Here is an 11,791-nt window from a genome sequence, read left to right as displayed (position 1 = left end):
GGGTTGGGGTAGGGGGGGCTGAGGGATAAAGGGGACAGGCCCTGCTCTGGGAACAAAAAAATGCTCCGGTCGTTACACGCCTGGCAGGTGGCTGCATTTATTCCGATAAATCAACAATCAAAGAGACAAATGAACGTCGAGTGTCGTTACGTCAAGGTCAAAATCAGTCCTGATGACCAATAGGCAACCCTCACCGTCTGTCCTGTTTCTATATTAGTTTGTATCGGTGGAAATGGCAGTTTTGAGAAAATCCGACGTGATGTACTACCGACTCCTCATTGTGAAGGCCTCTCTCATGTTGACATCTACGTGACCCACCAACCCCGAGAAGTTTCCGACTCAAAGGTTCCCCACAACGAGCCATGCGAATAGAGCAGTGATTCGCAATCACTTGGAATCAGTGGAATTCATCGTGCCAATCCGTGATGTACGTCAGAGGCGCCCCCTCGAGTCACTCAAACATCACCGATATCACACTGCCCGCCCCCTCGCACTCACATCGCTCTCTCATCGCTCTCCACACTTCCAAAGCGTCCCTCTTCAGTCACCCTCTCAAACCTCACTCGTATCACCCCCCCACCAACCTCGCTCTCGTATTGGCCTTCACAATGTCCAAGCGTCAAACGTCTCTCTCCAAACCTCACTACCAAATCACGGGACAGTAATCCGACAGAAATGACGCAGTCTGACCACGGCTGCTGGCGGTCGAGCTTTGCGAGTTCCTGTCTTTATTGGACAACAACAAAAACCACACGCACCAAGTATGGCTGTCATGACATGAAGCAGAGCTCTACGTGTTATCCCTTCCCACGTACATTTCACAACGAAGAAGAAATGTGGGTCTGCCAGTGACAACCCTCCCGACTGGTACACGACGGTGCTTGAGACGCACAACCCTGTCAACACCAACGCGGAAACAAATGTACAAAAGACATCGAGGTTTCCATAAGCATCACACCAAGAAACCCTCGCGAGTCAATTCCCGATTGCACACGACTTCCTACATTACCAAACGTTAGCTGGTGCGGCAGAGCATTCAAACAAAACGAGGACCGAGGTTGATCCTGCTATACCTCGCACACAAAGCAGACGAGTAACTCCCGGCGTGCATGGCGAGAGTCAACGCCGGGGCCGAGGCTCGCGCTAAACACAACTACTCAGATTACCCTCACATTTAAGCAAAAGGTTTGCGGAGTCTCGTTAATAGATAGGAAGCTTGAGAAAGTGAGAAACATTGGCTCGTGTTTCTCACGTTCGCAGCTTGACAGTTTTCCTACACCAATGGAATAAAATGCAAAATGTGAATTACAAATAAAACCCCCACTAAAACTGATTACGTCGTGGCATTCTGAGATTAAAATACGTCTCTGAAGGCTCTAAAATGAGCTGTTCCACCTGCACAACAAATTATTTACAATAAAATAATTCTGAACAAAAACAACGCCGCACCGTCATAAGCGCACTGCACCGTGCTGCAGGGCGAGCGTGGTACACTGCACATTCATAACACGCAAGCCTTGGTGTGCGCTATTTACATGAATGTGGAATAAATGTTATCATGCATAATTATTCCAACAAAACTAAGAAGATACAACATACCTACTGTTTACAAATAATAAAAAAATATACGGTAATCTCATCTCAATCGAGGCTGTAAGCAAACTCCATTCAGCCCAAGAAAATAGTTTGGAACACTGCTGACAACATGGGGTAAAGGTTTTTTCTTAATCGATTGCAGTGATCCCATTTTGTAAATTGCATTTTTCTCAATAAATTAAACACACATTCGAGAGTTGCGCAAAGCGGGACTGTGCGTTCGTTTTCTCATTCATTCCTCCGATGTTTAAAACGAAACCCACAGGAATGTGCCTCGGGGCCAGCATATTGGTACAGTGGAGCAGTCTGAGCCTCATCTCTCAATGTGAGCGAAGCATTTCGAGTTTTATGAGTGAAGGTGCCTCCTTACACTGGCTACAAGCCCCACATCACACGAGCTTTGCAGCAGCACATCTTAGGTTGAATGGAGTCCACGAACGCCCTGACCAGAATATAAAATTTCTGTAAATTTTTAAGACCAAATATCGTTTTACACCAGTGCCAATGTCAAGTACAAGACACTCTTTGGAATGACGTACACCCAAAATGAAAAGTTGTGACGATTACTTTAAAGAAACATTCACTAACTTGTGTTACATCGAGAAACCGTTCCTGCTCGTGCTTTGGTGTCACCACGTACCCCGATTGAACAAATCATAACGGCTGTCATGTTGCTGTGTATGCATCACAAGCACTGGCACGTATTTAGTGTATTGTTGTAATTGGCCTAAGCATCCCCTGTAGACAAAGCAATCTTACGTTTGTAATATATTGCTGCCATGGGTAAATTCAACACAAGAAGCCAAAACAGGTGTCTGACACTGCCTCATTTCACGAGCACCTAAATGACCCCACGAGTAAAAATCTACTTTCCAAAACAGGGTCATGTGCTGGGCATGTGTGCGTTACGCAGCTGTTATTCGATTCGCGTATCTCTCTCATTTGACCTGCGTTTCATTATTTAGGTGGACGTCTTTAGGTAAAGACCATGCATCCACGGGCACTTTTGTCCATTACTTGACCAACAAACAGAATAACTAAATCATACGGGTGCGACGACTCGACTCGAGTCTTGACAACGAAACTGCGTACAAAAAAAAAGAGTCGAAGTCAAGTGGAGCTATTTGACTTTCACGTGGCAACGTGGCGAGACGTGGGCCAAAGCGATGAGATCATGGCACGAGTGTGGAGGGCAGAAAACAATCGACATCGGTGAGACGACGAACACCATGCTCACAGCACAAGAGCAAAGCAGGAATGATGACGATGCCACAGTTCCTGTAGCAACCACAAAGCGTAGGCGGTCACGAGATGCGCCACCCTCAAACACCAAGGTGCTCCACCAAAGTTCAAATGTTTATGAGAACCGCAGACCCAGTAAGTGCCAAATGTAATTTTGTTTTTGTCTGCACCATGTTCCGAGCAGCTCACCTATCCAAATATTGACTTAATTGTACATTTAAATAAGTCACCATTTATTTTTTGTTATACATTTCCTTTAGAATACTACATTCGACATCCCTATAATTGACTCCATTTGGCTAAATGGCAGTCATTCCTTCATACTTTACAAGCGTTCTATTTTTGGAAGTAATGTGAAATGCAAACGTGATCAATTCCTTTTCACTTCCTATTCCTATACAACACACCATGCGTACATACGTGTGGAGATAAATTACTCTTCTGGACAGATAGTATAATAATTAGGTGTCTCTGGCCACCCTCGTCAGTAAAAAGTGAAGGAACCCAGCACAGGCAATTGAAGCATTCATGAGATTTCTATGTGAGACTTTAGCCACTGCAAGTACTTTGAACCGCACATGAATATAACATGTACTTAACCTTCATGATCCAATTATATTCAAAGCCCAAGATTTCTAAGCGACTGAACATTTTTAATAGCAAAGGATAATGCTTAAAGTTATCGATCAATTATTGCTACTCCAACTCCCAGGATAAAAGGACACATTTTAAGAGTGGTGCTCTTAATTATGGAGGTAATGCTTGAGGAATTATACCTCTACATAGAAAGTTTAAGCTCTACCATTTACCATCGAATGCAAGGGTGTGAGTTTACAATCAGGCTTCGATGAGGCAGGTTTCATTCTGGATGAACTGACTGCAGTGATAAATTAGATTGACATCAGTTTTCCACACTTGGCAAGGGAGCTGTGATGGGCCCATAATTAGGATTTCAAGTTTTTTTTGCGTTAACGATATTATGACAAAAATATGCGAAAAACATAAACACCCAGCCGTGTCTCTGTATCAGTGACCGATGAGCCCTGGCGTTGGTGCCTCAATGGCTGCTGCCGACCAATCACATTTGAACGTTCGTGCCGATAGGTTCAACCATTACTAACATTGAACAGAATTCCGTAATGAATTCCGTGACTTTTGGAATCCATATTCGATTCTGAAAACCATAACTGAAAAACTGATAATCGATAAATAATCCTAGCAAATACCCCAAAACATTTAAGAACTAACATAAGTCAGAAACCTAAATATCAAAGGTTGAACATGTGCTGTAATTCCATGGGAAGAAAAAGTTTTAGTCTCAGTGACCAGTCACACTAAATAAGTTTAAAAAACTTTCCAAGGTTACTTTCCATAAAAATACGAAATAGCTCATCACATTGAGCCACAGTCGACTTACAGGCCCAAACTAAATAATTGATCAAAGCAATTTGGAAGAAAACAAAAGGAAACTCTCACATCACTGGAGTCTCAAAAGTGACATCACAGTAACAGTAATCACCTTATGATATGGTTAAGTTACAACTGTCTATTTGCTATATGCTATCTGGGGTTTTTGACTTTCTGCTTACATCTCACTGACATGCAGGTATTTCACTTATTCCCAATTCACTACTTTTTAAGTGGATTCATGGCCAACATAAACACAGCACCAAGGAGAGCTTCATTTACTCAACCACCACCAAAGATGCAAGACTATACGTAGTGGGACTCCCACACCCAACATACAGAGTGGTGGGGAACACAAACTTGGCCTGGAGGTGAAGGGTAGGAGTCTATCACCATCACAGTATAAATTCTACCGCACCTTTCACAACACACGTTGAGAGGTGTGCCGCACTCAACACGAGTGGACATTGTTTGCGTAGCATACAGTGCGGCAATTCTGCTTGTGTTATCAGGCTGGTCTCGCTCGTGTGGGAATGAGCACATGGCAATCTCACCACAGGGTGGCACCCGCACACCGTAGAGCTCACACGCCCACAATACTCCTTAATGCACAGGACGCGCATCAATTCACAAATCTTAAAAGTCCCGCATGGCAGAGTCCGCATCGATTTCAACCAAAGAAGCACAGGCACCAAGACAGAAACTTTCCAAATCATCCAGTAACCCACACCAACACATGTGGACTCATATTGCACACAATCACTTAAACATTAAGTTTAGTTGTTGAGTGACATTCAAATGCATATATTTAGCTTCAGCAACCTGCTCTACTCAAAATCTAATTTCTATAAAAGTTTGCAAAATGTAAGCCAAAGGCTGGAACTCATTTACATTGCAATATGTGGTGACCATCGGTCAATGTAAAATGTGTAAGATGAACCGACGGATCTCTTACATAACTGACCAAAAATGAAACAATTGTTTTGGATGATCCTAATGCATGAAAGTTGCATCCAAGGAAATAAAACATAGCCTCCTTGCATTGTATCTCATGCATGATCTGAAATAGAAACCTCACCATAGGTCACAAACCAGTTAAGGCAACAAGTGACCTTTTCCTTTTAATGTGCTGTAGGTGGGTCACTGCGACGAGCATAACTGCACAATTTGTGTGAAATTATTCCAGTGAGCAGTGGATGATCTGCGTTGGCTAAATCCAAACGGAAAATTATGCCGAAGCCCAGGGAGAAAACTTTGTATCGATTTCCCACCTCCTTTACTATTTTACGACCGACAAGCGACGTACACCACCGCCCCGGCAACAAGCGTCACTGCGGCAATTGAGGCCGCGGCTGGAACGGACAGATAGGGTCGCAGGTTGGCGCAAGCGTACAAGCCGGCACACAGCGCAAGTGTGAACACTGGGATGACGAGCACGTGCAGGCCGACCGACGTGCTGCCTGCCGCGCCCTGCTGCGGAACATCCGTCGGCTCGACTCTGCCGCCCTCTGCAGGTCCCGGGCTGCCCCCCATGGGCCCCGTGAGGCCACTGGTGGAGCGCCGCGCCAGCTGGCAGTGCAGCACGGCGTCTGCGGCAATGCCCAGAGACTCGAGGGTGCGCTTAGGGTCTCGAAGTAGCTGCCCCCGGTAAATGAGCTTCACGTGCTCCTCCTGCCCAGGGAAGTGTGTCCTGGAAGAAAAAAACTAATATGTGGGTGCGGAATCGCGAAAAAACATTCTTAATTAGGCATAGGATAAAACGAGTCCATTTCCATCAGGTAACTTCAATCACCAAGATAAAATAGTTTAACATACAATTCTGCACCTTCTGACTGCAACAAAAGCAGTATAACAGCCTTACATTATATTAAAAACAAATTAAATGCTTATATTCCAATGTAAAATTCCACATGCAGGTTTTCATTTATAGAAGACGTAAAACCTTTCTCTGCTGCTAATGTTATCTTGGGTAAATTCACTCCTAAACAAATGTGAAAGCAGAGCGCCGAGCTCACGTTTTAAGGAAGGCGATGGTGTCTTCTGGCATGACACGGATGACCCTCTCAGAGTCATTCAGAAACTTGAGTCGAACCTGCACATCCCCGGGTCGCACTTCACGGGGGTCGCTGCGTGGGCTTTCAACCTCGCCTGTCCCGCTGCCCTGCGTCGCGTGGAGCCGGGTCCTCTTGCGAAGGCCCGTCACATTCAATGGATCCTCCCTCCCTGCCGTCGCCTCTGCTCCGTCATCCATCGGCACAGAGGCACCTTCCGCCCCGTCGCTGGCGCTAGTGGCGTCAATGGAGGTTCCGTTTTGGCTGCGAGCACCGTCTGAGGAATCGCCCTCTCCCACTTTGTTCCCAGTGCTTCCGTCGCTCTCTGTGTCACCCCCGCTGGCTTGCGGCTCAGCCGGGGATCGTGCCGGTGCCACGCTCCTGATCAAGAGGGCGCCGGGTTCGGCCGACGTCGACGGCTCTGTAGGAGAGGCGGCAGCGCTGACACCGGTGGAGGAGCCGGAAGAGCCGATGGGTGAGCTGCTGACGATGGAGCGGAAGAGCTGCTCGGAGCTGTCCTCCACATAGGTGGAGAGCCATGCGAGCACCAGTGCCACGGCCACGAGCACGGCTGCCAGCATGGGGCCCGGCTCCACCTCCTCCCAGCCCATGGCAGGAACCAGCCAGCGCTGCCCTGTATGGCGTAAGAGCACAGATGTGTCATTTCACACAACTTATTTCACACAAGCACAGACATACACGATAACATTCCCCACTTTTAGACGCAAAGTAGGTGGGAATCACAACACTTAACAGGTAAGATGACAAAAATAAGGCACATGCAAATTGGCAATTCCCCTTAAAAATCTTTATCCCAGCCTTCTATCTCTTGAGGTAAAGTATCAGTCGGTGCACAAAGCGCCTTCCTTATCAGTGAGCTTTCTCTACGGTTTCAACTGAACAGTATTGTCATACTCACATGGACTGTTTACACAGGGCAAGATACGAGGAGAGTATTTCAAATGTGCAATGTATGCTTTACAGTGGCATTTGGCTAAAGCGATTAAACTATCGCCTTTGCAAGAGTGCCTGACTGAAAAAATATATGCGCTTTCAACACACATTGCCAAAATACAGTTAGAAAAGCAATGTTTTTATTTTGGGTTTAATAACTCTAACAATGCAAACATGTTTAACCACCAGTTTTATATATGTATACAGAATTATCGGAAGTCCTGACTTCATTGCACCCAGAACTCACAGAACATCAAACAATACCAGCAATGAAAATTCTACTCATTGTAAATGTTACTCCTGATGTGTGCTAACCTAAAACCTCACCAAAATAGAAGATGTGATGTGCAATTGCTAATATCTACCAACTTCAACTCCTGGAGAAGATTGTTAAGGTCTGGTCTCATTTTCACAAAACTCACTTTTGTGATAAGATTGGGTTTTGTGATTGGGATGGATGATGTCGGTCTTTAAACTGCAAATTATAGCCTGCCAGGGCAAAGTTATTTGGCTACGTTGGTAAACATGAACACTTGTTTATATCTGGTACACTCGTACTTGTAATGGTATTATAGCAGAGATGAATCCTGACAATGTGACTAACAACACGTACAGCTTTTTGTTTTACGATTTAAAAATGGTTATCACATTCTATATTGAATGTCTGACAAAGGAAGAAGTCACTTGTGAATGGGCTAAACATTAACAGACAACAAAGTAAAGCTCGTGAGATTGGATGAAATGTTTACTTAAAAGACTGATAAATGCCTAACAGTTTTATCTCCGATGGGTTGACTCAAAGCGGATTGAGTCAACCCAGTTGAACTGGTGTTCACCAATAATCAACACCATAACTTTAATGTCGAGTTTAATTCATATCTAAGTATGCATTCTGCTCTGAAGTAAACGTTGACGACTACACGATTGTAACGTTCATACTCTAAGGTTATTTCGGTAAAGTCACGTAGGTAAAAATAAAAATAAATAATACAAATAATAGAAATAAAGCAATAAATCACGACGTTTCGGAGGCAACACAAGTCTCTGTCATCAGGTGGGACCGTCACAGCTAAATTTACTGTATCAAGTGATACAGCTAAATTTGCTGTATCAAGTGAGGATAAATCTGTAAATTTAGCTGTGATGGTCCCACCTGATGACGGAGACATGTGTTGCCTCCGAAACGTCGTGTTTTTTATTATTATTTTTTACCTACGTGACTTTACCGAAACAACCTAAGAGTGTGAATCCTTGCAGTCACGAAAGCTTCAAATCTAGGATTGTAACGTTAAGGATAGTTTGCAATTGTGTGCCGACATACTAACACAGATTACCTAAAACATCATAACCACATCATTTTAGTTACTCGGGCCTACTTTATGAGTTATATTGCACTACAAATAACATCATTAAATTAGATTGGTCATTACATTGGTCACTAATGACAATCATGTCACCATTACAGCACATGCAACTATTACAATACAAATGGCCGACCAGCTCTGAACCAATTTCTCAACCACATGAATTACATAAACCCAGCCATCAAATTCACCATGGAAGTGGAAAAGAATGGCAAGCTACCATTCTTGGATGTTTTAATCGAAAATAGACCAGATGGCTCAATGGGACACTTTCTACAGGAAAACCACCCATACGGATGCCTACCTAAAACCTGACTCCCACCACCATCCATCCAAGAAGAATACCCTCATCAAAACTTTACACCATAGAGCTCGATGCATTTCCGACCATCATCACCTAGCCAGTGAACTGGAACATGTACACCAGGCCCTCAAGATGAATGGATATTCAGACCACACAATCCGTAAAGCCATCACCCCAACCGTTGGGAAAGAACCATCTGAGGACCCAATAAAAACCATCACCTTGCCATACATAGCGGGGGTCACCAAAAATATTTCCAAAATCATGAACAAACACAAGATCCAGGCTCGATTTAACACAGTACATAAAATTCGTGATCTGAACCTATCTGTGAAGGATGTGATCCCTGAAAAGCAATACCCCGGCATCTACAAACTAAGCTGTGGCTGCGGCAGTAGTTACATTGGGGAAACTAAGCGACATGTCTCGGACCGTGTTCGTGAACATAATGCAGATCTGAAACACGGTAGAACCAAACCTCAGCCGTGGCTGATCATTGTTTTAACGCTGTGGGCTCACACGAAATGGATTTTTCTAAGACGAAGGTTCTTTGCAAACCCACTGGCTATCAACAAAGATTCGTTCATGAAGCCATCCAAATATAGACACAATTTCAGCCGAGATGGGTACAAATTTAGCAATCATTGGAAGGACGTTTCAACCAGCTTAAGTCATAACTGTCTGTGGTGTTCACTTCCTGCCACCTTCCGATATTAATTTTTATTTTTTCCCAGTGGCTTCGGCTCTCCGATTTCACATTAACATGCTAATTTCTCACGTTAGCATCACTAGCCGAGCCCACTTCTGCATTGAGTTTTTTTTTGATTATCCGAATTCCTCCCATAGCTAAAATAATATACAATGTAATTGGTATTGGCCAAACATCAAAATTAAGAGAAGTTACATGCAATTACTCAATTTGGATTACGCATAGCAACATCGCCATCTACTGTGGAAACGTGAGAAGCCTCCTGAAAAGGACATGAGACTGTGACGTCTCCTGGGTAAATAAGCGGAACTCTAGAAGCAACACATATATCATATACACATTAGCAGTTCTTATTATAAATGATGCTAGTTATAATAGCAATTGTCTTTTGATCAATATTATGAATCAATCGTTTATGTTAAAACTGTTATTGACGTTGTGGTTTTACCGTCAATACGACCGTTGCTAATGCACTAAATGTTTTAACCCATAACAGTATTAGCTTATTTAGCATTTTATATAGCGCTTGTGTCAAAGCGTTTAACAAGAATTGTAAATTGTACATTAATATTGGCTGATGGGGAAATGGGATGGGGTGAGAGGGTTGGGGAGGGAGTTGATCGCTGCTGTAACAGTTGTAATCAGCTGTTTTATACTGCAGTTAATATTGTACTATTGTTATTTTGGCGGTTACTTATATTATCTCCTGAGACATCTGATCAGCGTGGAAGAGTAGGCCAACATACTCTCTCGACGGGGCTCTCTATGGCTCCCTGCAGTCGATGCGCTTCTGCCCGCAGTGGAGTCGGCAGGCAATTGCAGTGCTGCGCCTTCACCAGCGTTGTTTCTATCACTTCCACCTCCACCGACCAGCGTCCGGTCAAACAAACACCACGACCGACAAGGCGTGGAGAGGCATTCATCTAGCAATGCACTGATAAAGATGGGTACGTAAACAATATTAACATGATAAATGTAACTAACTAGAATTAGTTGCCGCTGTTGCCTGAAGAGGGGAACGCCTCAGGCCTAGACGCTTCGTCCTTCGGGCCCTTAACCACAATCTTTAACCGCGCTCGCTCGCCACCTCAAGGAGCACACGACGAGACGTAAAACACAACAGCGACTGTTTGAGAGGTAAATAAATACAATAAACACAACAACCCTGGCGGAGTCACGGCCCCACCGTGAAACGGGAGCGACCCGGATCCAAAACGCGTCACGACAGCGCCCCGGCCTCGTGACGTTACGATCACGTGGTCAACTGACGATAGACCACAACTTCTGGCTGTGGAGAAAGTTGCGGTAAACAATTCGTGGTGGGCTGCGCTCAGGGGAGTCACGGTGACAGCACCGACAGAAGTGACGGATTACGAGAGCGGGGAAATTATACGAATGAAAACACGGGCTTCTGGCCCAAGTCCAAAGTCAATCCCCTTGGAAGTAATTGGCACGTTACTATTAACATGTTATTATTGCCTCAATTGTGTTTTTATCTTCGTAGAACAATACGCATGCCATCCATTGATATGTATGTGCTGTGCAGAAGGCCACTGCCCGAAACATCACCTATTTTGTTGCTTTAAAGGTAGTGTTATTGACGAATGTGATTAGCTTGTGCACAATTGCCAACGCAAGCAGCATGTTTACTGTGGCTATGTGGGGTTAATGGTGGGTACCCTTGGCGCTTTATAGTTGAGCGGGTGAGCTAACTGCATGGATACTTGTGCATGTTTGACCACGCCGGGTTGGAGGATGCGGGTAGCACAGCAGTCGTGCGAGCAGGGAAGCGCATGGCAATGGGTGCTGCTGCTGCTGCACCCCCCGAGGCATAACCATCACTATCCAGGCTCGAACTTGCCCAGCCTCCGAGATCTGACGAGCTCGGAGGCATTCCTAGTGGGGTGAGTGCAGGAAACGCTTATTGGGTACAATTTGTATAAATTCGCGTGCGGATCGCGGTATTTCTGGGTGCACTCTGCACACATGCCAAGAGGGCGTAGCTCTGGCTGGCCACGTTGGCTCGGGATAGAAACCATATCGCGACTGCGGTTCTCACGATACGATTATCGCGATATCAGATTACCATGCTTTTTAACTTGAACTTCACATTTTTTTGTTTTGCTTTTGTGCTTTGCTGTACATCGTGTAATAACCAAGATTG

At 44.7% G+C, this 11,791-nt stretch overlaps 1 protein-coding gene across 4 annotated transcripts; it reads right to left on the bottom strand.

Moving 5' to 3' along the window:
- Nucleotides 1-598: 598 nt before the first annotated feature.
- LOC133349621 (transmembrane and ubiquitin-like domain-containing protein 1) lies at nt 599-10,891 on the bottom strand. Of its 4 annotated transcripts, none has more exons than XM_061563196.1 (3): nt 10,814-10,891; nt 6,261-6,930; nt 599-5,935 (listed from the first exon to the last, which is right to left on the bottom strand). In XM_061563196.1, exons 2-3 carry the CDS (start codon nt 6,905-6,907, stop codon nt 5,530-5,532), a joined length of 1,053 nt encoding a protein of 350 aa, XP_061419180.1. In that variant the 5' UTR covers nt 6,908-6,930; nt 10,814-10,891; the 3' UTR covers nt 599-5,529. The 4 variants fall into 4 exon arrangements, with proteins under 4 accessions (XP_061419180.1, XP_061419182.1, XP_061419179.1 ...); XM_061563198.1 differs by having other exon boundaries at nt 10,792-10,819; XM_061563195.1 differs by lacking the exon at nt 10,814-10,891 and adding an exon at nt 10,374-10,783.
- Nucleotides 10,892-11,791: the final 900 nt, after the last annotated feature.

Source organism: Lethenteron reissneri, chromosome 31 (assembly GCF_015708825.2).
Source record: "Lethenteron reissneri isolate LAM-NWPU_2019-01 chromosome 31, ASM1570882v1, whole genome shotgun sequence".
Taxonomy (NCBI): Eukaryota; Metazoa; Chordata; class Hyperoartia; order Petromyzontiformes; family Petromyzontidae; genus Lethenteron; species Lethenteron reissneri.
The sequence above is the reverse complement of the archived record's forward strand: the minus strand, read 5'-3'. Positions and strand labels throughout refer to the sequence as shown.